The following is a 23,592-nucleotide window of genomic DNA, read 5'->3' as shown; positions in this document are numbered from 1 at the left end:
TACTTTATTATACATCATTCTCACACCATAAACCCAACTCCAGAGTCTATTAAGCCATGATATAGGCAGCAAATATAAGTCTGCAGTACGTGCAATGCCATCTACTGAGTGCCTCTTCTACTAACTACAGATATATACACAATGAACAGTGTATTAAATGAACACGTGATGGGGATGTATTGACTTACAAAACTGATTTTAAAGAAATCAGATATGGTTCAAACTAGACGACATCAAATTTAACTGCATAAATTTTTTACAAAATTACACTTTTTTAAAATAAATAATATAATACAATATATTCAGAAATTAAACTGGCAAATGTAGTCTAATTATGCAGCTCCCTGGAAATCCTAATCACACAACATCCAGTTTCTTCCTTGCGAGACACACAAACCCTTAAGAACACTGTGACTGCACCCATAACCGCATTAGCTTTGAATGGCATTTGAAAGGAGACCTTAACGTCCAAACATTAATTTCTTCAGGTCCTTAATTCTGTGCCTCCATTAGTTAAGCTGGCCACATGTTGATAACCTATGAAGACATCGTACTGCGACAAACATAATTTTGAAAATTTCAGTGAAGTCTAAGAGCATTCTCAGATTTTCTTTAGTCAATTATTTCCATAAACTCAGACTTTTAAAATATCAGTATTATTTTTAAATGACCGAGTATTAATTCCGAGTCTTCTAATCACAACAAAGGAATTTATTTATAATTAAAGACAATATATTTAAGAGAACTGCGTAACTCTGCGATTATTTAGCGATAGTAAAGATGCTCAGTCAAATGTTACACATTTCCTATCACTGAATTCTCAACAAAATCTCTTCCCTGGCTCTTTTCATAATGTTCTCGTACTTATCACTTCCTTTCACCACACTTTTTGAGTCCAGTTTACGTACAAGTCCACGCAAAGTTTTGCGCAACATATGCCACTGCAGTTTATCCAGTCTGCTCGTAAGTGATCCGCCACTGCTTTTCTTCCGCAATTTGTCTTCTTTGCTTAGAAATTTGCTCAAATCAAAAGCTGTTTCGATACACCCAATCTGCTGATCGGAAGACGATTCGGAACGCTCCGCACTTCTATCTTTATTCTTCGGCTTTACTAGTTTTTGAACAGAGCGTGGTCTAGTGGGTAACATACGAGGGTTCAAAATGAATGAAGGCACTGGTTCTGTAAACAAAATTTAGATGTAGTCCTGGTTCTTCGGCTTCAGCGACATCATTTGTTTAAACTATATTCAACAACAGGCAGCTACTACAATTACAACCCTCAAAATATCTAGAAAAATCTAAAAATTTGAATAAATAGGTTGTGAATAAGGAAAAGACTGGATTGTGATTTGTTAGTGACCCGAACGCACACCAAATCGTTGCCTTCCATCTTTCTCAGCGTAGCGGCAAAGGGAATCCTCAGAACCAAATTTAAAGCAGGTAAATGGACAGGCAAATGCCAGATTAATATTTTAAATTAAGCCATGTCCGTATCCTTTCGTATCCATTCCAATTCGTTCATCGCCTTATAATTCAATATGACGCAGTCTAATTACGTAATTAAATAAACCACAAATGAACACATTAATTACGTTCCAGAAAGTTGGCAAGATTCTTTACACAGATATTATGAAGTTTATTACCAATTAGTGGTCGTGGCAGGATGCACACGACAGCTGAGATTAATTAACTCTCTGGTAATAAATCTGAAGATTCGACACTGCTAATATCGAAGCATGACACTGGAAATGATCCTGAGACAGTTCAATCTACTTCACATTTCAAAACCCTATTTCTCTATGTCTCCTTCTTGATTTTCCAAGAGACTTTCATACCAAAATTCTTTATAGACTTCCTTCATCTCAGTGTCACATCCGGCCAACGTAACTCCTGATAACACGATCCTAACAAACACTCGGTGCGCTGAATAAAATGCAAAGTGTATCTCGTATAATTTCCTTTGTTCCATGATCTAATTCATACGTTATCTTGGGTCTAAATATTTTTATTAGGGCAGTGCATGTGGAAATAAATAAAAGTAGGAAAGAAGAATGGAACAAAAGAGAGAATCTAAGAAGCAAACACAGAGAAAAACTGCTGGAAAAAAGGAAGACTGATAGATGAGCTCGAGAAAGGGAAAAGGAACGCACATGCTAAAAATGTGAGGAAGGAAAAAAAGTCTGTCTCACAGACAACAAACCACTTACCTCCTACATCCTCAACAGCGGAAATCAGGTCTGCCTTTGTCGGAACAGAATCTTTTGCATGACTGCGGTTAACATCCGTCTCACTTTCTTCAGAACGCTTCATTTGCTCGCTTAATCTCTTCAATCGCTCATTCTCTTCTGTAATGTTGGCAGATTCAGAAGATAACACAGCTCCATTTGACTCCGACACTTCCATCTCATTGCCATAACTTGACTCTAACTCATCTTCATCCTTAGAGTTACCAAATTCAATAAGGTCAAATATCCTGTGCTGCTTCTCATTCCCACTATCCGGCCTATAAAGGACGTAAAAAGGAATTATTCAATTACTCACGATCATTCAATCCAGTTAGAGGACTTTGTAAACAATCAGGTCCCAAGTTAAGTTTTATAACATATATAAATATGAAGACGGAAATCTTCATACTCACCGCTGTGAGAACCTCAAGTCTTACATATATAAATATATTTTTGGATAAATTATTTCTCTGAGAAACCTAACCAATATCTTTCGCAGCTTACGTGTCTAGTTTCAGAAGATCTGGAAAAACTGTAGGATCAAGCCAAGCTCTCAGCTCTGCAGGAAAATGGTAGTCAGCAGGAAGCCAACGAATTCCAACAGGTTTCAGAACATCAAGGTATGGTTTCAATTTGTCGTACCACCCGCACGCACACAGCGCCAGGTACTTTGAAATGGACCTGCAAAACGTAATAAACCAAGATGAAGATGGCTGTCTTTTGGGATGTTGCGCAGTGTAACCTGGTAGAGAGTTTCAGGGTGAATGCTGATGATCGAGACAGTAATTACCTCTAAAATATACTTAAAACCCACCGACAACCTGGATCAACTTGTACACAAAATAAAACTGTCATTCTGAACCTATTCATTTGTAAGTCTCACATCCCTACGCTGCATCAGACACACATCATAAAAGAATTAGTACGATCAAGAAGACTCACCATATCCTGCTGACAATCCCCAGGGATATTAAAGCAATGTCCCACATGTGACCCAGGCGCAGTCTACACATCATGTAGATTGCTGCATCCCGGCACGTCTGCATCACCTGGCAGAACAGACGAGCAAATCCCTGTGTTCGCACTAGCACCCACTCCAGCATCTGTCTGGATGGCGCACACATAGTCTGATACCCATTATCACAAGGAGATGGCTTGATTGCGTTGAAAACCGTAGCCAAGTCCATAGATAGGTAGCAAAGAAGTCCATGATTCACCTGGCAGAAAAATATTATATCATTACAAATTGTAACACAAACTGGGACCTTCCTAAAATCTACGGAGAAACCCACTTCACACACGAGCTCAACTTATAACACCGTCATTCAAAAACGCTGACCTAGTAGACAAGAAAAAACTTACTTTTCAAACATTATTTACATATATTTCAGCTTCAAAGTGGAGGTTCAAGTTCATCACCTGTATCATACGCAGAAACATACTGCCATCATTTATGCAAAAAGATGGTATCTAATTTGCAAGCCCACACAGCATAACTACTGAGAAGCCCGGCACTAATAATTTCTATTACTGTATATGGTATATGTGTCATAAATTCAAAGCAGACAAATGTTACATCAGCATCACGTGCAAGACATAAGGATGAACGGAGAACCTGCAGTGGAACAGTGTATGACGCACCTTTTTCATACATTTGAAGCCCTTGTCACAACGCAGTTTGGATTTTATCCGGTACAACAGCCGAGAGAGAGTTGCTGCTTCTGCATGAAGGGCTTCCTGGTCATTCAAAATGGAGATGGCGTCCAGACATACTGATGTAAATTTATCTGCATCTATAATCATTGTAAAAGATTTTTAAAAAAACTGCTGCAAATACTCTGCTCTTATAAACAACTTAAGGTATGTGAGGTTTTCATGGCAGTGAAGATGTCAAAATTAATATTCTGGGTTGTTACACCACAAGGACAGATTGAGACATTCCTTCACATTTTATCTCATTCAAGACTTAATAAAAATGTTCATTATACTTACCGATATCTGACAACCGTAATTCATAGGTTAGGTTTGGTGGCGAATGCAGATCTTTTATGTTCCAAACTGCAGCCATTGTAAACGTCCTTTATTGTATCAGAAATAATAGATTACTATGGGTAGTAACACTGCATTGATTCCTTTAGATAAAGAAATTAATATAAACATTCAATAATAAAGCTAATTATAAACACGCTGAACATATTTCTCTCACACATGTTCTCTTTCATTTGACCTGTTGACCAATCATTTTGTGTCGTTTATGGTATACGACGTAGACGATCTACCTAAGATTTGGTGTTTCGTAATTAATTTCCTCCTCTATCATTGTAATATATCAACGATCAGCTCGCCTAGTTTAATTGTAATTTATATTCCCAGCAAAAGCCCAGTTTATGGGTCCGTATTACGTCGTGAGCCTTAAAACAAGATTAAAAAATTGTAAGTATCCCGCGTTTTTACAAAAGTAATAAGCAAATGTTGAACGTAACTTTACTCATTTATATAATGCCTCATATATATTTGGATATACTGGATAATTAACAAGGCAAACGAACGATTAGAATGGAATCAAATCATTTCTTATTTACCCATATGGCAATTTATTATTTCGCTCTTCAGCAACGTCCCACTAACAGACAGGGTACCCTCCCCCTATGCAAGGTCACTTTATGCCCAAGGACAGGGTCTGGTACCCTTTCAATGTAGGGCTGATTTAATCCCAGCACAAACCTGAATCTGGTGATAAACAAGTAACCCAACAGTGGGATATAAAAAATATTGATGCGAGTCTAAAAACTTTAAAACTGGTTGGCCGAGAACAATATATTATCTGCAGAGGTTATGTAACATTGTTATGAATGGTTAACTTTAAAGGAATGACATTTTGTCTGGACAGTCTGTGGAAAAACTTGTCAGGATAGCCAGTAACAATTTGGACTTTGAAAAATGGAAAGTGAATTTGCTTGGAACTTGTAATTTTATTTGTTGATGATACTTAAATTTATTTAACTCCTTATCTTCCATAATTTATATTAAACATTTACTTATATACACAATATATAAATAATTTTTTTTACATATACACATAACACAGAATTAAGGACTGCATTATTATACATTAGTATATCAACAGCACCAAAAGTTTCTATTTTCTTTTTTAACGAAGAATCCTCCAAAAATTTTTTTTTTTAAAACTGTAGAGATACTATTTCTCAAATCTTCATACAAGTTGCTGACATAAAATATTTCTTATGCCAAAGTATTCCTCATTAAAAAAGGACATTTAATTTAGAACTCAAAAATAATATCCAGTAATATGGGGCATAAAGTAAATTTTGTGTCTTACAAAATAAAATGCCATCAGCTGCATGAAATTTATCTCTTACTTCCATACACATTCTGCATTTCCATCTCCATGGTTTGAAGGATTCTACAAATATTTCTATGGAACATCATTCACCCATTGACCGCAATATGAAGCGGAGCACGTGTTTACGGTGGTACAAGAGTCGAGCGTTATTTGTAAAGCTTCTTATTAAAAGTCTCTGGGATCAAAGTAGTATTTTTACATTTTACGAATAAAATCATACAATGAGATAGCAATTAATAACACTAACATGATGGTTCAGTAATTTGCATAAAGTTTAAAGAATTAGATCTTATGGGAGGATTCTCCATGAAAAAAGACAAATACATGGGACACCATGAACCAGGCCTGCTGTTATCAGAAAGCAACACAAAGTTAGTATAAGAAAGATTCATTGAGCTTCTTCTTTCATCAGGCTTCGTCTCAGCACCTTCGATTTCTGAAACAAACAATTAAGCATTTATTGCCAAATTATGGAACACTATGAACACAGAAACCATGAGATACTTGTTCTCAGTTTTTAATTACCTTTTTTAACTGCATAGGTTTCTACAGAATAAAAATAGAATCAATCTCGACAGAAAAAACACTTGAACAGGGTATAAACAATTCAGAAGACAGCCATCTTTATTCTCGCTATTGTGAGAACCTAAAATGAATTAGAATTACTTACAAGACCACCTTCCCCTCTCTTTGATTTCTGAATATCTAACTTCTTCTGTTTTATTCTCTTTGCTTCTTGAGTCCTGAAAGCAGATAAAATTGTATGAAATTCGGTAGCAGTTTCATCACGTACAAAGCGTTTAAAAGGAAAGACGGTATACGCCGAGTTCCTTTCAGATTTTAGTATCGTCACGGCAGCTGTCTGTCCCGACTCACAAAATTCAATTTCGAATGTTAATTATATATTTCATTTGCTGAATTTATAACCGTGGCCATCATGTTAGTCTTTCACAGACTTACTTTTCTTTAATCAGTCTTTGTTGCTCTTTCTTCCAAATGTCCTTAAAATCAGAACAAAATGGAGACCAGAGGGCAAAAAAATCCTTTGGATCAACGTCGTCTTCATTTGCCCCGCCCTTTGGCCGATAATGATAGAACTGCATTGTTGCTTTAAACCTGAAAGAAAGGAGCCCGTTGAACACGCAACACTAGTTTCAAGTCGCTTTAGATCTAAAACATAACAAAGTTTGCAGAACAAATCAAATTTTGTTGTTCAAATTTGAAAACTGGACCAAATTGCTCGATGGAAAGAATTTTAAAAAAGAATCTGGAGATTTTCAACAAAAAGGGAGTAAGATGACAAGGGACCTGTAATAATTTCAAGTCCTAAGAAAATATAAAGAATTATTTGTTTAAAACCTGTGTCATTAAATATTCTGAGAAGTTTTAACAGCTAGCTTGAAATATTACTTTTAAAACATTCTACTTACTTCTGTTTACATTCTTCAAGGTTTTCTAACTCTCCGGCCAATTGTTTTTTTGCTGAAAACGTAAAACGTCCGATAAGTTCCAGTGTATTAACACTGACTGCACACATACAGCGTTACAGCATGCCATGAGACTTTGAGGTTATGTTTGGTACCTCCTACTTATAATTAAGAACACACGTCACCAGATATCGAATTCCTTTTAACCAACCTAACCTCAATGTTTATAAAACACAAGTTAATTTTCCATGACATTAAACTGAACCAGGCCAATTCAATTTATACCCTAAAAAAACAAATTTCCCTCAAATACATTTTAATTTTATTCTCCCACCTCCTTTCTGGAAGACAACTTTCAGGTGTTTCCTTACCAAACGCAGTATGATTCATCCAATCACATTGTATTTGATGCTACATAAACCTTGCCAGCTGATACAGGGTCAAAAAGATATCAAATGACCAATTTACCTGAGCCTAAAAACTTTTCCATTTTGCCCTTAAATGGTTGAATATTATCTTCTGTTGATGCAGCCAACACGTTTCCTGTTTTGGTTTCACAGACTGGAAGAGAAGAGTTTTCAAATTGGATAAACACGTCACGGTTTCCATTACTTAAAACAACGTAAAACTAATCTCTGAAAATTAAAAGCATCCATTGACTCGCCATTGAAATGATCTCAGAACAAATAATAGTAGGTCCTCTTTCTGTTTACAAACTGTTCCTTTACGTAATTTTCATGACTGTCACAAGATAAAATCAGATTACATACCACCAAGTTCTTTCTGGAGTTTCTGAAGGTCCCCACCGACATCATCAAAGTGAACCGTCACGGCGCGATCGATGTCTCCCGGTTCCGGAACTGGCAATGCCAATCCGGGGCTAAGCGGATCCTCACACTTCTGCTTGAAATAAAATAACATGTGCAACCATTTTAGTAAAATCTGGAAGTTTCAACCTCATAATAACTAACGAGCTCCGATCCTTACAACCTACTTCCGCAAAGGATACATTTTATCTTCCTAACTCCTTCTTGGTGTTTAGAAAAAGCTGCTCTTCAAGATATTTCCCCACCAAAACTTGATATGCATTTTTTGACTCCTCAGTTTGAGGTTATGTGGGTAACTGAAGTGAATGTGAAAGTGTTAATGAGGCAACCAGCAGAGTAGTGAATACATATGCAAAATACTAATAATAAAATATATGAAAGAATATAAACTGATGACGAGCGACTGTACCTTCATGTACGCACGGACGATGAAATGCAGCAACGTCACACTGCTGTCCTTGCTTTTCACGTCTCGCAACCTCGCGAGAATCTCTAGTCCGAATCCATCTGCCTGTCCCCTTGTCCTATTACCACCATTCATGTAGTTTCCTAATGTTAGGATAATCGCCAGAACCGTCTTCAAACTCTTGGATGTTATCAGAAACTGTGAGGACAGTAATAAATTAACACGTTAAGTTTCATAAACCTAATCAAAGCATCATCATCATGGAATTCACAGGTTCAACATTCATGCCCAGTACTACACAATTCATGCTCCGGCCGTGTTCCAAAAAAAAAGTCGTAGTGGGTGAAATAGCATAAATTTAAAAAATAAAATCCCTTCTCCCCTTGAACTCCACAAATGATAGTCACTGCCTGTGTTGAAACATCAGGTTCCACAGGCAGAGACGTTAGCGGCGGACAGATGCGTCACCTGGCAAGTCGATTTCAGGTTGTTGAGCTTGCTCTCGATGGAGGAGATCCCGTCCTCAAACTCCGACTGAAACATGAAGCAGGCTATGCGATCCGCGAAGTTAGGAATCTCCGCAAGCTCGTGCAGAAATTGCTCCGGTTTGTCTAGCGGGATTTCCGGCTTGCTTGACGCGTGTTCGCGTATCATACACAGCTCCTCTTCTGTAGCCCTCTGTAAAAAACAATGGCGGCTTACCGAGATCAGTGATTCTCAAAATACAATCGCCGATACTTTTAACTTTAAGCAAATTCGGAGTAGCAGAAAAAAATTCTTATATATCCAGAGTAAGCGAGTTAGATGAGTTTACATTACAACCTGTATTTTATGTTAGTATAATAAATATTACAACTATCTCCTTCATTTGAAACAGGCAATCGCTATTGACAACTGCTATGTGCGTAATGGAGTGTTAAATAGTTCTATGAATTTAAAATGTATGGAAACACTTACAACTTCATAAATTTGTTGTAGAGCCTCGAGATTCACTACCGACGTATCAAAGTTGTAAATTGCTGGAAGCAAAATTAGAAGTAAAGATTATTATTATTATTTTTGTGCCTAAATTAAGAAATTATTTGACGTTTCCACTTCAATGTACAAAGTTTCCTTTTCAGCATCTGAAATGTATTCAGTGCTTACAAAATTTCTTGTTATTATGGAATTCAGATATTTATGACTGTCATCCCACATGACACTTAAATTCAGTCCGTATCCCCAAAAACCTATCTAATTAAGATAAATTTTAATATTATCATGATTGTTTTTATAGTGGGTTCTTTCAGAAAAGTTTCATCTTATTTTACTGCAATTAAGAGAAAATTATAAAAATGTTTATCACTATTATCATACACTAACTACTGGACCCTGTTCTTTCAATTAAATTTCAAATTTCCATACTTAATTTCTCAAAGACACATTTTCGATTTATGGTTCATTCTCAAAAGCAGTATTTTCTCTTAGAAATCTTCTGTGAAGAAATATTTACCATTTTCAATTTCAGAGAAGTCCACATGAAGGCTCGAAGCAAGGATTCCCACATTTTGAGACCGCTTGCTGTCTAGAATCTTCATGGCCTGCACCTTGGACGGCTTCTCCTCCTTCTTTTTCGTTGGTTTACGCTCCACCACTTGTCGAGAGAAGAGGTCAGAGAATTCCTTTATGTCATCTATATCAGCCTCTTCCAGTTTGTCCCACAGGAGCCCACTTCCAGCAGCAGGCACACCTGGAGCTGGAGCTGGAGCTGGAGCTGGACTGGATAAGAATGGTACAAAATATTAAAAGTTAATTTCTCATGTTTGATCTCGGTACCGCGCAACTAGAAATGTGGAGTGTACACAGCACTTCCTCCTATTTGACGTTTGCCACATGCTGACACCTTGTGAGATGTCCGACGACGACGATATTCAACGTATTTATTGATTCTTAGGTTTTAAATGGCAGTTGCAGAATTTGTAACAAAAAATTAGATTTAAAGAAGATCACAGAAATTATCATGGCCTATTTCAAGGTACAGTTAATTTGAGAGACTGAGCGTAAAAATTTAAAAAGTAGTAAGGACAAATAGTAAGATTTTTAAGTGGATGCCTCGTAAATAAAACACGCCAAACATCTGGTTATTTGAAATGTAATTATTTTACTTATGGGAGTACAAAGCGTCAGAGTCGAGCCACACACCTGTTTCCTAGAGGAGGTGGTTGTCCTGTTGGGGGCACGATGATCCTGGTCCAATACAGCGGCTTCATCGGAATGATAGGGTTCACGGGCTGCTTCCTCAACACTGCAATAACAACGTGCAGCGTGTTGCACCACACAAATGAGAACAAGACCAACATTTAATCCGTGTTCACGAATGTTGCGCATTCATAATACAACGTGGTGAGACTTTCACGTTCCCATGACAGCGAGTACGAAGACGACTGTCTTCTGGGTGTTTCGCTGCGTGTTCCTGTAGAAGTTTACTGACATTTCAAGAGGTGCTTGCTGCCTTCATCATCAGGGCAATGATAGTGCTGATGATGGACGTAGCAAGCACGACTGGAACGCTGATAAACTACCATCAAACTACACGACGCAACACCCTAGAAGATGGCAACATGAAACTCTATGTTCCTGTTAATGCCATGTGACATAGCAACTTATAATTTCTTGAATTTTTCAAATTGTTTATAAATTAATTATCTGTCTTAAACATTTAAGACGCGTTCTCGGAATCATTCTCAAAACAATACGCATGAATATAAAGTCACAATAGTCTGTAACTTTTACATAAAAATGTTTTTCATTGGGCAAATGTTTAACAGCACATAAATAATGAATGATCTGTGTCCTATGTTAACTTTAAATCTCGACGGATTAAATGACAAGATTTTATCCAAACCTACGAAATGAAAGATGCGGTTGGAGACGACAAGAGACATCTTTCTGCAAGTAGGAATAATAAAGTACAAGTCATGAGACAATATTATATTATTAGCAGCAGAACAAAAATGTGCAAAGAGGTTTCATAATGAGTAACTAGGAACACAATTCAATTTGAAACTTTCCGAAAAAATAATAATTTTTTTTTACAGAGTAAACAAGATTCAGTCCCATTCCTCATTCCACTCAAGTTAGCAATTTATGACACACAAATTCCTACAAATACAGCAAGGAAAATAAAAAGTAGTTCACACATAACAGGTAAAAAAAAAAATTATTGTATTAATAAGCAATATTAATGTCATTTGTGTCTTTTAAATCTGCATTTGTGCGCCAATGATTAGTGAAGCGAGAGTTAAAATCTAGCATCAAATACTCAAATTTTTACTGGGCTGTTTCAAAATGTTAATTAGCAACACCAGACATTATTACAATTGTAATACTTAACTGACGCCAAAAACCACAACTCCAGCGTCAACAATTTGTAGATATTTGACGGAAGCCATGTTATCATGACTCAGTCTATCTGGCGATGACGTAAAAAGTAAGAGACATTCAAAAGGCCGAGTCTATAAGCGTTATGATATACGAGAAAACAAATATTTGATTTATGAAACTCAATTTTAAGAAAGAGTTGTGATTTTTAACTTTAAATTAATTTTTTTTAAAAAAAAATCATACACACATTTTGAGGGCATCATGACAAGAGGGTGTCTAACAAACTAAATTCCTAATTTACAGAGAACTAAATTCTTGCACTTATTTGATTAGACAAATGAGCATGTGCCCAAATGCAAGTGCCTTTGCTATTACGCCCTTCTGGCATGACGTACATCACGCGACTTTACGTTGTCAGATCAAATATTATCAGATTATGCAGATATGTTGGTACACCCTTCAGACGTGATGCCCTTTCTACACAGCCGCAATACCAACCTAAGGTAATACTGCTTAACATTCAGCAATTTTCAAATATTTCGAGTTTGTGTTTAGTACCTTACCGAGTCTCCACCATCTGTTTGTTAGTCAAGCACCTTTACTGAAAAGCGAGCATGCAGCGAGGTGAGGCTCACCTCAGTAGAAGCAGAAGCGGCCGAGTCCTCTTACCTGTGCTACGTCCGGGTGCCACTACCGAGGTCAGGTTAGGGGACGAAAATGTGAGAAACCAGGTGTCAGAATTAACAAGTTGCAAGAAAATAAAAAAAAAACTAACTTAAATACTTGAAAGTAAAAAAAATATATACATTCAAAATAAAAATTAGAAAAAACTACACTATTATTTAAAAAACAAATTTATTTTAGGAGTTCAAGGAATTGCTACTGGATTAATTGAAAAAGTATGCTAATGACGAATGAAGTTTTGCATTAATTCAACTATTAACGCAACTGAATGTAACCATAACGTTATGACCACCTTTATCACTAACCAGTACTTCTTTGCAATTTATCGCACGTGTTTCAGCCCCATGGGACTATACTAACCGGCTCTATACAATATTTTAGAACGATATGAACTATCGTGCGAGATTGAACGAAACGCGTTGCCGCCGAGGATAGCCCAATGGCATAATAAATTTTAAATGAATGCTAGTTGGTGATGAAAGCGGTTTGAAAGTTCCGTTATGATTAAATTCTACTACATAATATAAAAAGGCTATTCTGTGAATCTTTCAACTTCAGAAATTATACTTAAGGACAGTTCAGAGAGAATTTAAGAACAACTCTTTATAACTATAGTTCCCAACTTCTCTGTGTCCAAACGTAACAACATCACGGCAGATTCAGACATTTCCTCTCCTTTCGCGCAAATTCAGATCTTTGGGGCACAATATAACAATCAAGCCTCAATCCGTGTCCTGTGCCAGTCTTGCAAAACCGACACGACTTAAAAACATTTACCGTAATGCAAGCCACTCATTTCAGAATGAACACAATTTCTGCAACATACGCAAAGGAAAACCGCGTTCCTTTAGCACTGCTTCTGTTTTGAAAGATCGTGACTGAGCCGACAGCCCTGTTATAGGTTCCTGTGCTGTGCAGTCTCATGGCTGTAGCATGCTGTCTACATCTTCAGGGCTGAAGTGAAGACAGGAAACATGGCTTATACAAGGTTAGGAGAAAGATCAGACCATTGGTTAAGGGCGGAACACGTAGCCATATCTGGACCAACAGGAAAGAGCTACTATGTCCTGTGGCTCCGATTGGTCAATCCCCCTGGCCTCATCTTCCTCCTAACCTATATAAACATCATTTCCTGACCCTCCTCACTTCAGCCCTGAAGATGGAGACAGAATGATTCTCCAAAATGACGGTATACAGCCAGGTTACTACATGATGCCACAACTAAGAAGACCACCGTCTATAATCACACTGCCACAAGGAACTGAAATCCTACGACAGTCTGTGGTTTGGAACACTGAAGATTAAGGACGTCTGAGTTTTTTCTACTTACTAGCTCTGTTTGCCATCCATCCTCCTGCGGGTGGTGTGGGAAATGGCAGTGGAGATCCGACAACAGAAGCAGTTGATGCTGGTGGTATTCCTCCACTTCCTGGTATCGGGGGAGGTGGTGGTGGACCCATTCCAGGCAATGGGGGTGGTGGTGGACCCATTCCAGGCAATGGGGGTGGTGGTGGAGGACCCATTCCAGGCATCGGAGGCGGTGGTGGCGGCCCCATTCCAGGCATCGGAGGCGGTGGTGGACCCATTCCAGGCATCGGAGGCGGTGGTGGACCCATTCCAGGCATCGGAGGCGGTGGTGGACCCATTCCAGGCATCGGAGGCGGTGGTGGCCCCATTCCAGGCATCGGAGGCGGTGGTGGCCCCATTCCAGGCATCGGAGGCGGTGGTGGCCCCATTTCAGAAATTGGAGGCAGTAACGGCTCCATCCCAGACATTGGGGGTGGAGGTGGAGGTGGGGGTGGTCCACTCATTTTTGTTTTTGTGCTTGGTGGCTCTGTTATAAGCTTTTGTGGAGACGCTATTACCTCGCCATTCACACTGTGCATTTCAAGCAGCGTAGAAGTTGAGGGCACCATCTGTAGAACAGGTTCTGGTCCTTTTGAATTTGGTTGTGATTCTGAAAGAGGGGCAGGATGTGATACTGACGTATCGTCTTCTTTCAAGGGACTCGTTCTTTCCGTTGTTGGTTCTGCTGAGATCACGGAGGGAGTTTCATGCAAATCTTCGGTATCCGTTGACCTGTCACACACTGACAAAGGCTCAGTCGCTGTTGACTTTGTCTGTCCTTCATTTACTATGGAAATGTCTGGCTTCACATCCTTCAGCGCAGCTTCCACATTTGTTTGTGATGCGTTCACTGGCTCTGGACCTTTCCTGCTGAGCTCACTACCCACGATGTCTGCAGAGGGAAGAGTTTTCTGTTCTGTTGGTGAGTCAAAGTCAGCCTTTGTCTTCTCTGTTAAGCACTAACGCAACAACAAAAATATCAATAAATGCAGATTGCATGTTACAGAATAATAGTAAAGAAGAGATAAATAATAAATAATCCCAAATGCTTTATTCCGTTCTGCCTTACCTGTATGTCCGACAGAGTTTTGTACCGATCCAGCTCTTGTTGCAGCTTAACCACCGTATCCTCAAGTCGAGCGATCTTCTCATCAGCGTCATCAAGTCGCTGGGCATGTTCGCCCCTGACGTTGAACAAAGAAACTTCCTGGTCTCGTGATAGCCTGTTGAGATTATCGCGATGCTCTCGCTTCAGACCCATAACAACTTGTTGAAATTCTGTGGAGCAGATCACAACATTTACTTAGCGAAATGTTAGCCATTAAAGGTAATGACAAGAATTCTAAATCAACGCTAATGAAAAATGTCATGATTCTAATTGTTCACATATTAAACATTTATTACAGGATAACACAAATGGCCGAGAGTTGCAGTCTAGCGAAACAAATGTCCACGACAAGCGACTAATAAATATGACGACGCACATGGACCAAGCCCACAAACTGAACTGGTGTTATAATGAAACCACTTTTAAATCTGTTGATGTAGGTCTTCTGGGTTGTGCATAACCCTGAAGATGGAGGCAGTATGTATCAAAAAAAAAAAATCTATCTATGTACAAGTCAGCAGCGTCACAACCCAGAGCAACAACAAAAATATGTCAGATCTCACTAGATTCATATTTCAGACTGAATTTCAGCAATGGTATCAGGTACCCTTACTGGGGTTTTACTCAGTATCTCCAGACAAATAAACTACGATCACCAAGTTCCAGATCCTTGCCAACTCGCTAATCATGAACGCAGTTCCATCTCATTCAACACTACGCAAAACTACACAGTTCAGACGCTACTAAACAAAAAGGATAAATCAATTAGTGCAAATTAAGAGAACGTGCAACAACAACAAAAAATGCATCAGGCAACAAGTGTTGTTTAGTAAACAAAAACCAGTGCAGGTTCAGCAAAGTGATCACCTGGCTTCTCCCCTCCTGACTTGACCGGCGACCTGACATCAGTCGGTGAAGCGAGGGATATCGAGGCCGGCTCCTTCGCGGCAGTTTCTATCGAGTCATCACGCATCGCCACAAAAGAAGACAAGTGTCATCATCTTGACTCATCGCATGTCTTCTGGATTGTAATGCCACGTGGACTTCCCGTCTTCAAGCCCGGAGATGGCATTACTACCCAGAAGACGAACCGTGACATCTAAATTGCCAAGAGATCTCATATCCCATACAAACACTTCGTAGTTGGACTCATGTCAATTTCATAAGGTCTTTGAAAACAGAAATCAGCCTCAGAGGAATATATCTGAAGAGCCCCCCCCCCCCCCCCTCAAAAAAGCTTCAGGCCCAGGTATGGGTTCTGGGCACAAGAAACAAAATACGGTACTTGTTGGTTGTCGGGACACAAAACGGGAGAGTCGAATATCAGGACCTCCATATCCAAATAAAATGTAATAATTTGTAATTTATTGAAGTAAAATATAATTACTTTCAAGTATTATGTCATTTATCCACACACATTAACCCAACCTAACCTAACCAAACCAAACCAAATGTAACCAAACCTAACCAAACCAAACCTAACCTAACCTAACCTATTTTTAAAGTGATGTGTCCCGATAACCCACAAGTACCAAAAATACAAAAATGGCTCCTGGCTGCAAAGTGGGTTGAATTTTTTTTAAATGAATCGGTGAATTTCTGTTGTATTATTATGCAAATACGTAAGAAATTTATATTTTCAAATGTCTTTCAGATGCGACATTTAAACTTCTTTTTTAACTGAACAAATATACATTAAGACCAACATGATTTATAAAAAAGAGCCCCATTCAAGTCCAAGGCCTGAATGACTTTGTCAATTTAAAATTCAACAAAATCTGATTTGTCACATGACTGGACCCCCGAGTGACTCATTCATCTCGCACCTGCTTCTGAGTATCGAGCCCCTGGTCGATTTACAGCTGCGCTGGCCAGTTCTGTGGCCATGGAGAATCCAAATGGACTCGTGGGTGGCCAGGCAATGGATGAGAGGCGACCGGGTGTGGACGGAGCTGGTGTCGGAGCCTCTGCATGAGACCAGTAATACATCAGGTCTGGCTGTAACAAATGAACATTGAAGTGAGTGCCCTAGTGGGCCTCAGACACAGAATAAGACCTCATCATGCGAAGGTCCTTTCAAATCTGTATTTTTGGGCCTCAAACATGTTTACCTGATGATGGACACAAGAAAACGTTCCAGAAGACATTAAATCTTCATGTTGTTAATTCCCCCGTGAATGCAGATTTAATATTTTTTTTTACTGTAATCCCCAAATTTCATCAGATAACCTTTCAGAACTTTCGGGGCGACGGAATTGACGGGGGGGGGGGGGGGAAGACCCCACGATTTCCCGTCATGCAACTGACTACTCACCCTGAACAGGTGCTCCAACGTGACGTCCTTGTCAGGTATCTGGCGGACCACCCCGGCGGCCAGGAGATGGGTGCAGAATTGGATCGCCAAGATACGCAAATCTTGCGACGTGAGGAGAAGACGCAGGTAGTGGCCCTCGGGGAAGGCGGACACGAACCAATTGATCAGCATCTGTCCTGTATCAACCGAATACAGAGTCATTACACATGATGACTTCACAGCTATTGTAGTGTGGAGGAAGGTGTGGCAGGTCGGACTCAAGACTTTTCGTTTATGTAACAGACTGATACATTCTGCTCACGGGTAAAATAGAGCACGAAGGAGGACGCAATCGGAAACAGATGTTTGAGGCCGTCACGACGATGAGAGTTCCGATTTATGAAGTCGTGTAGACTCGCGGATGGTTACCGACATTTCAGAGGAACCCCCGAATCAAACTTAAAGATCTGAAGCATTTTTATTCCTCTCTCCCTCTCATTTCTTCCATTTTCCCTCCCTTTCTTTACCGCTTATTTCTTTCTGTTCGAGTTAAATGAGAAATTACGGAGTGTTTTCCGGACAACGCAACCGCGAAAAGCAAAATTTTTCGCGGAAGGTCGGGCCGGACTTGGCGGGAGGAGGCTCCCGACGCGAGTGCGCCCTCGTAAAGGGAACACACTGTACTTCGAAACTGCTCTCGCCCAATGCGTCGCCCGGAACAGTCAGAGTGTAATTGATTCCGTTGCAACACGATATTTACGAGAACAACACGTCGTATATGAGAACACTTACATAAAACCACACTGTAAAATACGTGACTTTGCAAATGCTTACAACTTTAATGTAAAACTTTGCGATATCAGGTCAGAAAACGTACACGTAAAAACACCGGGCAAACAAATTTTTCCCATTAGCAATCCTATTTCGTAATCGGGAGGTTCCGGGTATAAATTCACACCTGGAGACCTGACTGACGTCTTGGTGGTTTTCCTCAGCTACTCCAGGAAAATAAATGGATAGTACCTTAAATTAAGACAGTCACTTCCTTTTCAAATTTGTTATTCGTCCTATCATAGGGCGACGTAGTTTAAACAATTGGAAGCATTTATTTTAAACAAAATACGAGAGTGATCCAATGACCTCGGTTCCCACAGTTTCAGAAGAATGTCTCTTGCTTATGGAAGCTGCGCTCCATCGTGAAGAACGCCTAAAAAGTGGGAAATTTCTTGAGCATGTAAGCGAGTATTGTAAAAAAAAAAAAAAATGTCCAATGAAGAACTATGTTCCTAGCAGTTCATTCTCATCTGACTATACTTGCACGTGCAAAGTGTGTGGGTGGGGGGGATTTCTTATTTGGTGCGTTATCGGAGGCCCCGAACTGCGTAGTTGCTCCACCCGACAACAAACACAAACACGGCAGATGTCAACATATAGGGACTTGAGACACAGACTTCCTCGTACAGCAATGATTTCATGCTTCTCTCTGCCACACACGTCTTTGGTCGAGCATGAAATGGACGACGCGTCTCGTGAATACTTTCATTAAATACAGTACAGTCGATTTTCAACAATTCGTTTCATTGAGGGATTTGGACACTACGTTGGCTTCAGTTGTTTCAATAACGTGATTCGTCTATAGTTCATCGCGCTGTGGCACAAATAATCCCATGAAGTTACTTTTATTTGGAGAGTGAACTTTGATCTGTATTCGCTGTTTTGAATTACGTTTCGTAAAGACGAAATAAATATGTCACCAAACGTAGTCTTTAGAAAAGTGGGTCGCGAAGTGAAAACTATTAACTGCTGTACAGAACCATTCATTTTTATATCGCGATCCTATTTTACTTTCAAAAATCAGGCTACAAACGAATTTCCACGAAAATATTAGCTTTCAAAATATGACTGAACGTATTAATCTAATCGTTTGTTGTCTCGAATAAATAATCGAGAATACGAGCATATCGTTTGTTGTCTCGAAGGAGATATCGAATAAACAATCGATAATGCGAACGTATCTGATCGTTTGTTGTCTCGAATAAATAATCGAGAATACGAACATATCGTTTGTTGCCTCGAAGGAGATATCGAACAATCGATAATGCGAACGTATCTGATCGTTTGTTGTCTCGAAGGAGATATCGAACAATCGATAATGCGAACGTATCTGATCGTTTGTTGTCTCGAAGGAGATATCGAACAATCGAGAATGCGAACGTATCTGATCGTTTGTTGTCTCGAAGGAGATATCGAACAATCGATAAAGCGAACGTATCTGATCGTTTGTTGTCTCCTAGTCTTGTCGTGTTACCTATTATTTTTCCAGGTTTTGATCTGGTCCTGTTCTCACATCCTCACGGAAGGCCCTTTTAACCAAACACATTGTAGTTGCACGGATATCAGAAGACACAGTGAATCTTGAATCAGACTGGTACAAGACGCACAACGGGAAAGCAATTTTATGCCTTCCTTATCGCAGTGTTTATAAGAGACTCTCATTACGGCAATAAATGTCCTTATCTTCATCGTGTCAAATTCCTTCTCGACAAATAAAATATCTGCTGGGATCCATAAAGCATCTTCGTGTTCAATGATCTTGACGGAATTTTTGTTTTAGAACAAGAAAAGAATACTGACCTTCAAACTTCTCATATATCTGGAAATCCAATTTTTCTGGTACAAACTTCGGCTTGGCCACGCGCTGGTCGATGGTGGCTCTATCCAAGGTGAGGCTGGCCACTTTGCGAAGTACATTGCTGTCCAGGAGAACATCGCTCACCGAGGAGTGGCGTCTCGTGTCCCGAGCATCGGCCTGCTGCTGTGTGGACGCTGCGGGAGAACGTAACCGAGCATCAAAATAAATTACTTATCTGATTAACTATCAGACTTACCGTGTAAAAATAAACTGAATTATTTCCCGAGGTCCAAATCACAGAACGACTCCTTAATGTTTAAAAGCACGACGTTCGCCTAAATAGTATTTAAGAATCCAGTCCGTACCGCGAAGTAAACACCACACTTCACCATTACGAAGATCAACTCGTTAACGCTGTTTAAGGAAATAATCGCTGTTTATTCTGAGAATTATACGAAAATCAATAAATACACTGCGATATAAATGCATAGTTATTGGTTGTCAGAGCAAGTGGTAAGCATAATTACCACTGCCATGTGTTTAACGGTTAGTTAAGGGAATGCTTGAATGACAGGTATCGTCAACGGTCGGGGGAAATGAAACCAAGATCAAAATTAAAATGAATTGAACTGAAGGAAGTGATTGGCTGGGCGATGTGAACGCACCCCTCTGACGACAACACTGGCTGAGACGAGCCACTCCGGTTCTGACACTTTTCACGACAGTCTGACAGTTTCCCATTCCTTTAAATGAACACTTTGACAGGGGGAGAATCTCCCGTTCCTCGGTTTTGCGAGACGAAAGCTGCAGCAGTTAGACCGCAGCGGGAACAAAGCAGAACAGGTGCCCTGGATTGGGGATCTGCATCTGCTAGTTCATTGTAATTAAACGAATTATCAAGCAAGGCGTGTTTGACAGAAGCCCCCCCCCCCCAACTGCAAACACTTCCCGACAAAACTGGCCTTCGTAAACTTCCTTTTCGTGAGTGATTTCGCGTCTTTGCTATGATTCTCACTGTAAACAGCGATTATTTCCTTAAGCAGCGTTAACGAGTTGATTTTTGTAATGGTGAAGTGTGATGTTTTCTTCGCGGTACGGACTGGATTTTTAAAATATTATTTTCGATCTTTGTAATGGTTAAGAGTTGTGTTTTCTTCGCGGTACGGACTGGATTCTTAAAATATTATTTTCGATCTTTGTAATGGTTAAGAGTTGTGTTTTCTTCGCGGTACGGACTGGATTCTTAAAATATTATTTTCGATCTTTGTAATGGTTAAGAGTTGTGTTTTCTTCGCGGTACGGACTGGATTCTTAAAATATTATTTTCGATCTTTGTAATGGTTAAGAGTTGTGTTTTCTTCGCGGTACGGACTGGATTCTTAAATATTATTTAGACACTTTATGAACGATTAGTAGAATCACGCTGTCTGCGTATTAGCTGCACAATGCTCATAAACAAAATCGAGGAAACAGCGATCGGGGAATTTCAACGCTTGGCTACACACACGACCGATTACCGATTTAAACGTTACCTTCATTTAGGCCAATAGAAATGTTTGCCTACACAAAAAAGTCTACCTGTCTCAGGGACTGTGACCTTGAGAAGGCAGTGAATGTTTCGGGCCACGAACTGCAACATCCTGTATATCCTCTCTTCCGGAACAAAGCCCTCTCGTGCAGCAGATAGCCCCAGAACGCGGGTCTCCTTCCCTTTGTACCGGATCCTCGTAATAACCAGAGCCCGTCCGTGGGAACAACGCGAAATACCGCGGCCTGAGTACGACCGAGGTGAAAGAGTTAAAGTAACTTAGCAGCCCTGAAATTGTGTTTTAAAGAGTCTTAATATAATTAAAGACTTAGAAGTCTATGCATTTTTGAAGGATGGATCTATTGGCCTATTGTACTTTTGGAAGACTGCCTCTGATAGGCTACTTAATTTCCACAGGTTAAATTATTATTACGATATTTTCCACTTGTAACTAACTAAATAATATAATAATTAATTATCGTAGCTCATAATCTTTTGCCTTCGTGTCTGTATTCTAAAAACGTAAAGAATGAATTTTACCTGCTGTTTTGTATGTTTGTAAAACCTGTTCTCTCGCATTAAGGGAACAATGCAAATTTAGGGTGTCCTAGAAACGGGTGTTGAAGAGAATATTTGGACCTAAGAGAGACGCAGTTGACAGGAGAGTAAAGAAATCTTCATAATTTGTAATCCTCAACTGTTAGGGTAATCGAATCAAGGTGGATGTTTGGAGGGTGTGGATTGGGTTAATCTGGCTCAAGTGGCGGTGTGTTGCGAACACGATATTGAACCTTCAGGTTTCGTACATGACGGGGCACTACAAGCTTCTTAAGAAGGGGCCCATTTCCGTGAAGCTAAGTAGGCAAGTGATACGTTGAACAGGTTAATGAAACTGTGGCGTAGGATTGCGCGGGAGGCTGCACACATCTACGGATGTACCACCTCGCCAGCCAGCCAGAGCAGAGGAGAGCAACGGCCAGCAATGACTGGATTAACGTGACCCTAGCGTCTGTCTGTCTGTCTGTCTGTCTGTCTGTCTACCGCTTCCTCGTTCTGTCTCATTCCAACGAACAAGAATCCTCAGAATCACCTCACTGATGATATAAAGGCTCCAAAAAGGTACTCAGGTCTCAAACTATCAAGAGCCTGGAGTACGTACGTACATTTCATTGATTCAATTCACTACACCCAAATAAGTTATTTCGAAAGATCGATTCAGTGATTTTCTAGATCGGAGCTTTAATCTTCGGAAGTTTTCAAAGGACCTGCCTCTGTTTAATGACGGGATACAGCCACGTCAAGAACACGAAGAAACCATCAGAACGAACGGTCGACCGGAAACAATTATCGGAATGCGAATGTTTACGCTGCGTTACGAATAATTACAACGCTGTCTGGCTCAAATTGAAGGTCTTTCGAAGGGAAACTGTGTAAAAATAGAAATTTTATAACTCCCACTCCACTACTGTCAAGAACAATGGTGATTAGTCACGTTTGTTCACAGTAGATGGTGCTGATGGTAAACAGCTGACTAACTGACACCGAAAGTTTTTTTTTTTAAAAAAAATTGTTAATTTTCTGTGACAATCGGCAATTACCCCATGCAGCTGATTAAGAAACTGTCTGGTATTATTTAATTTGTTAATTATTGGTTTATTTAACTTTTTCAACTACCCAGTTTGCACTATAATTGGTAACTAATATATTAAAATCCCTATAAAGAACTTAAAGACAGCCAATTACTACGATTCTCTGAATAAACAGCGATTAGTTTCTTAAACAGCGTTAACCAATCGATATTTTGTAATGGTGAAGAGTTGTGTTTTCTACGCGGTACGGACTAAATGTTTAAATATTATGTACGCAGTGCGTGTCTCATTATAAACAGCGATTATTTCCTTAAACAGCGTTAACCAGTTGATCTTTGTAATGGTGAAGTGTGGTGTTTTCTTCGCGGTACGGGCTGGATTCTTATATAATATTCAGACGATTTTCGGGCTTCAGATGGTCAAAGGATCTACAAACCTCATGGGCACCAACATGACAAATTATTCTTCTAAATGACAGCTGAAGAACTCTACGCGTTTGTTATTTGTCATGAATGCGTTGTGAGTTTAGCGGTCTAGTATTCACTGTGCACAAAGGGGCGTCTCATTTCCTATCGGCGGTCACGTGTTCAAACAATTTTCTACTTAACTAACAACGTGTTAGTATATAAATGTACCTATCCATGGTAATTAGCTTAACTATGTACATAACTAATAACAATAAATTAATCAATCTACGATATTGTCTTATGGTGCATCAATAACTACATTGGATGCTGTTTAAAGTTGCAGGAACAAGGAATCTTATGAGACTTTAGGGTAAAGAGTTTAAGGTAAATGC

General features: G+C 39.5%; 2 protein-coding genes and 1 long non-coding RNA gene across 9 annotated transcripts in view; 1 reads left to right on the top strand and 2 right to left on the bottom strand.

The window, feature by feature from the left end:
• Positions 1–212: 212 nt before the first annotated feature.
• LOC110836528 (uncharacterized) lies at positions 213–4,473 on the bottom strand. Its single transcript, XM_087359446.1, has 6 exons — positions 4,218–4,473; positions 3,867–4,018; positions 3,168–3,442; positions 2,730–2,906; positions 2,208–2,503; positions 213–1,180 (listed from the first exon to the last, which is right to left on the bottom strand). The coding sequence occupies exons 1-6, from the start codon at positions 4,291–4,293 to the stop codon at positions 810–812; spliced, it is 1,347 nt and encodes a 448-aa protein (XP_087215572.1). The 5' UTR covers positions 4,294–4,473; the 3' UTR covers positions 213–809.
• Positions 4,474–4,503: 30 nt separating this feature from the next.
• On the top strand, positions 4,504–11,821 carry LOC110836527 (uncharacterized). Of its 2 annotated transcripts, XR_015538044.1 has the most exons (3): positions 4,504–4,658; positions 9,757–10,020; positions 11,327–11,821. It is a non-coding gene; the product is annotated as an uncharacterized LOC110836527 (long non-coding RNA). The 2 variants fall into 2 exon arrangements; XR_015538043.1 differs by lacking the exon at positions 11,327–11,821 and having other exon boundaries at positions 9,757–10,372.
• The window catches only part of ed (hemicentin protein echinoid), a 289,516-nt gene continuing 271,101 nt past the window's right edge, over positions 5,178–23,592 (bottom strand). For 3 of the 6 annotated variants that reach the window (XM_087359437.1, XM_087359438.1, XM_022077785.2), the window contains exons 3-20: positions 19,679–19,870; positions 17,066–17,241; positions 16,578–16,749; positions 15,619–15,705; positions 14,713–14,921; positions 13,627–14,602; positions 12,282–12,302; positions 10,431–10,533; positions 9,742–10,007; positions 9,207–9,268; positions 8,718–8,927; positions 8,253–8,447; positions 7,787–7,916; positions 7,485–7,577; positions 7,020–7,071; positions 6,550–6,705; positions 6,260–6,332; positions 5,178–6,025 (exon numbers count right to left, since the gene is read on the bottom strand). In XM_087359437.1, coding sequence (XP_087215563.1) covers positions 5,978–6,025; positions 6,260–6,332; positions 6,550–6,705; positions 7,020–7,071; positions 7,485–7,577; positions 7,787–7,916; positions 8,253–8,447; positions 8,718–8,927; positions 9,207–9,268; positions 9,742–10,007; positions 10,431–10,533; positions 12,282–12,302; positions 13,627–14,602; positions 14,713–14,921; positions 15,619–15,705; positions 16,578–16,749; positions 17,066–17,241; positions 19,679–19,870 — 3,221 coding nt within the window. In that variant the 3' untranslated portion in view covers positions 5,178–5,977. The remainder of the gene's footprint in view (positions 6,026–6,259; positions 6,333–6,549; positions 6,706–7,019; positions 7,072–7,484; positions 7,578–7,786; positions 7,917–8,252; positions 8,448–8,717; positions 8,928–9,206; positions 9,269–9,741; positions 10,008–10,430; positions 10,534–12,281; positions 12,303–13,626; positions 14,603–14,712; positions 14,922–15,618; positions 15,706–16,577; positions 16,750–17,065; positions 17,242–19,678; positions 19,871–23,592) is intronic. The other 3 variants (XM_087359439.1, XM_087359440.1, XM_087359445.1) reach the window with 3 other exon arrangements.

This window comes from Zootermopsis nevadensis, unplaced genomic scaffold, assembly GCF_977971745.1.
Source record: "Zootermopsis nevadensis isolate Lab colony 2312 unplaced genomic scaffold, Znev_1.0 Znev_ptg000031l, whole genome shotgun sequence".
NCBI lineage: Eukaryota > Metazoa > Arthropoda > Insecta > Blattodea > Termopsidae > Zootermopsis > Zootermopsis nevadensis.
Note: the sequence above shows the minus strand (reverse complement) of the source record. Positions and strands in the feature narration are given on the sequence as shown.

What these genes read in the sequence shown, in the direction of transcription:
- LOC110836528 (XM_087359446.1), bottom strand. Translation starts at nt 4,293, where the DNA reads ATGGCTGCAGTTTGGAACATAAAAGATCTGCATTCGCCACCAAACCTA. An exon ending in ATTACGGTTGTCAGATATCG is followed by an intron (nt 4,019 to 4,217) that starts GTAAGTATAATG and finishes CAATGATTATAG; the next exon opens with ATGCAGATAAATTTACATCA. An exon ending in CGCTGTTGAGGATGTAGGAG is followed by an intron (nt 1,181 to 2,207) that starts GTAAGTGGTTTG and finishes TTTTGTTTACAG; the next exon opens with AACCAGTGCCTTCATTCATT.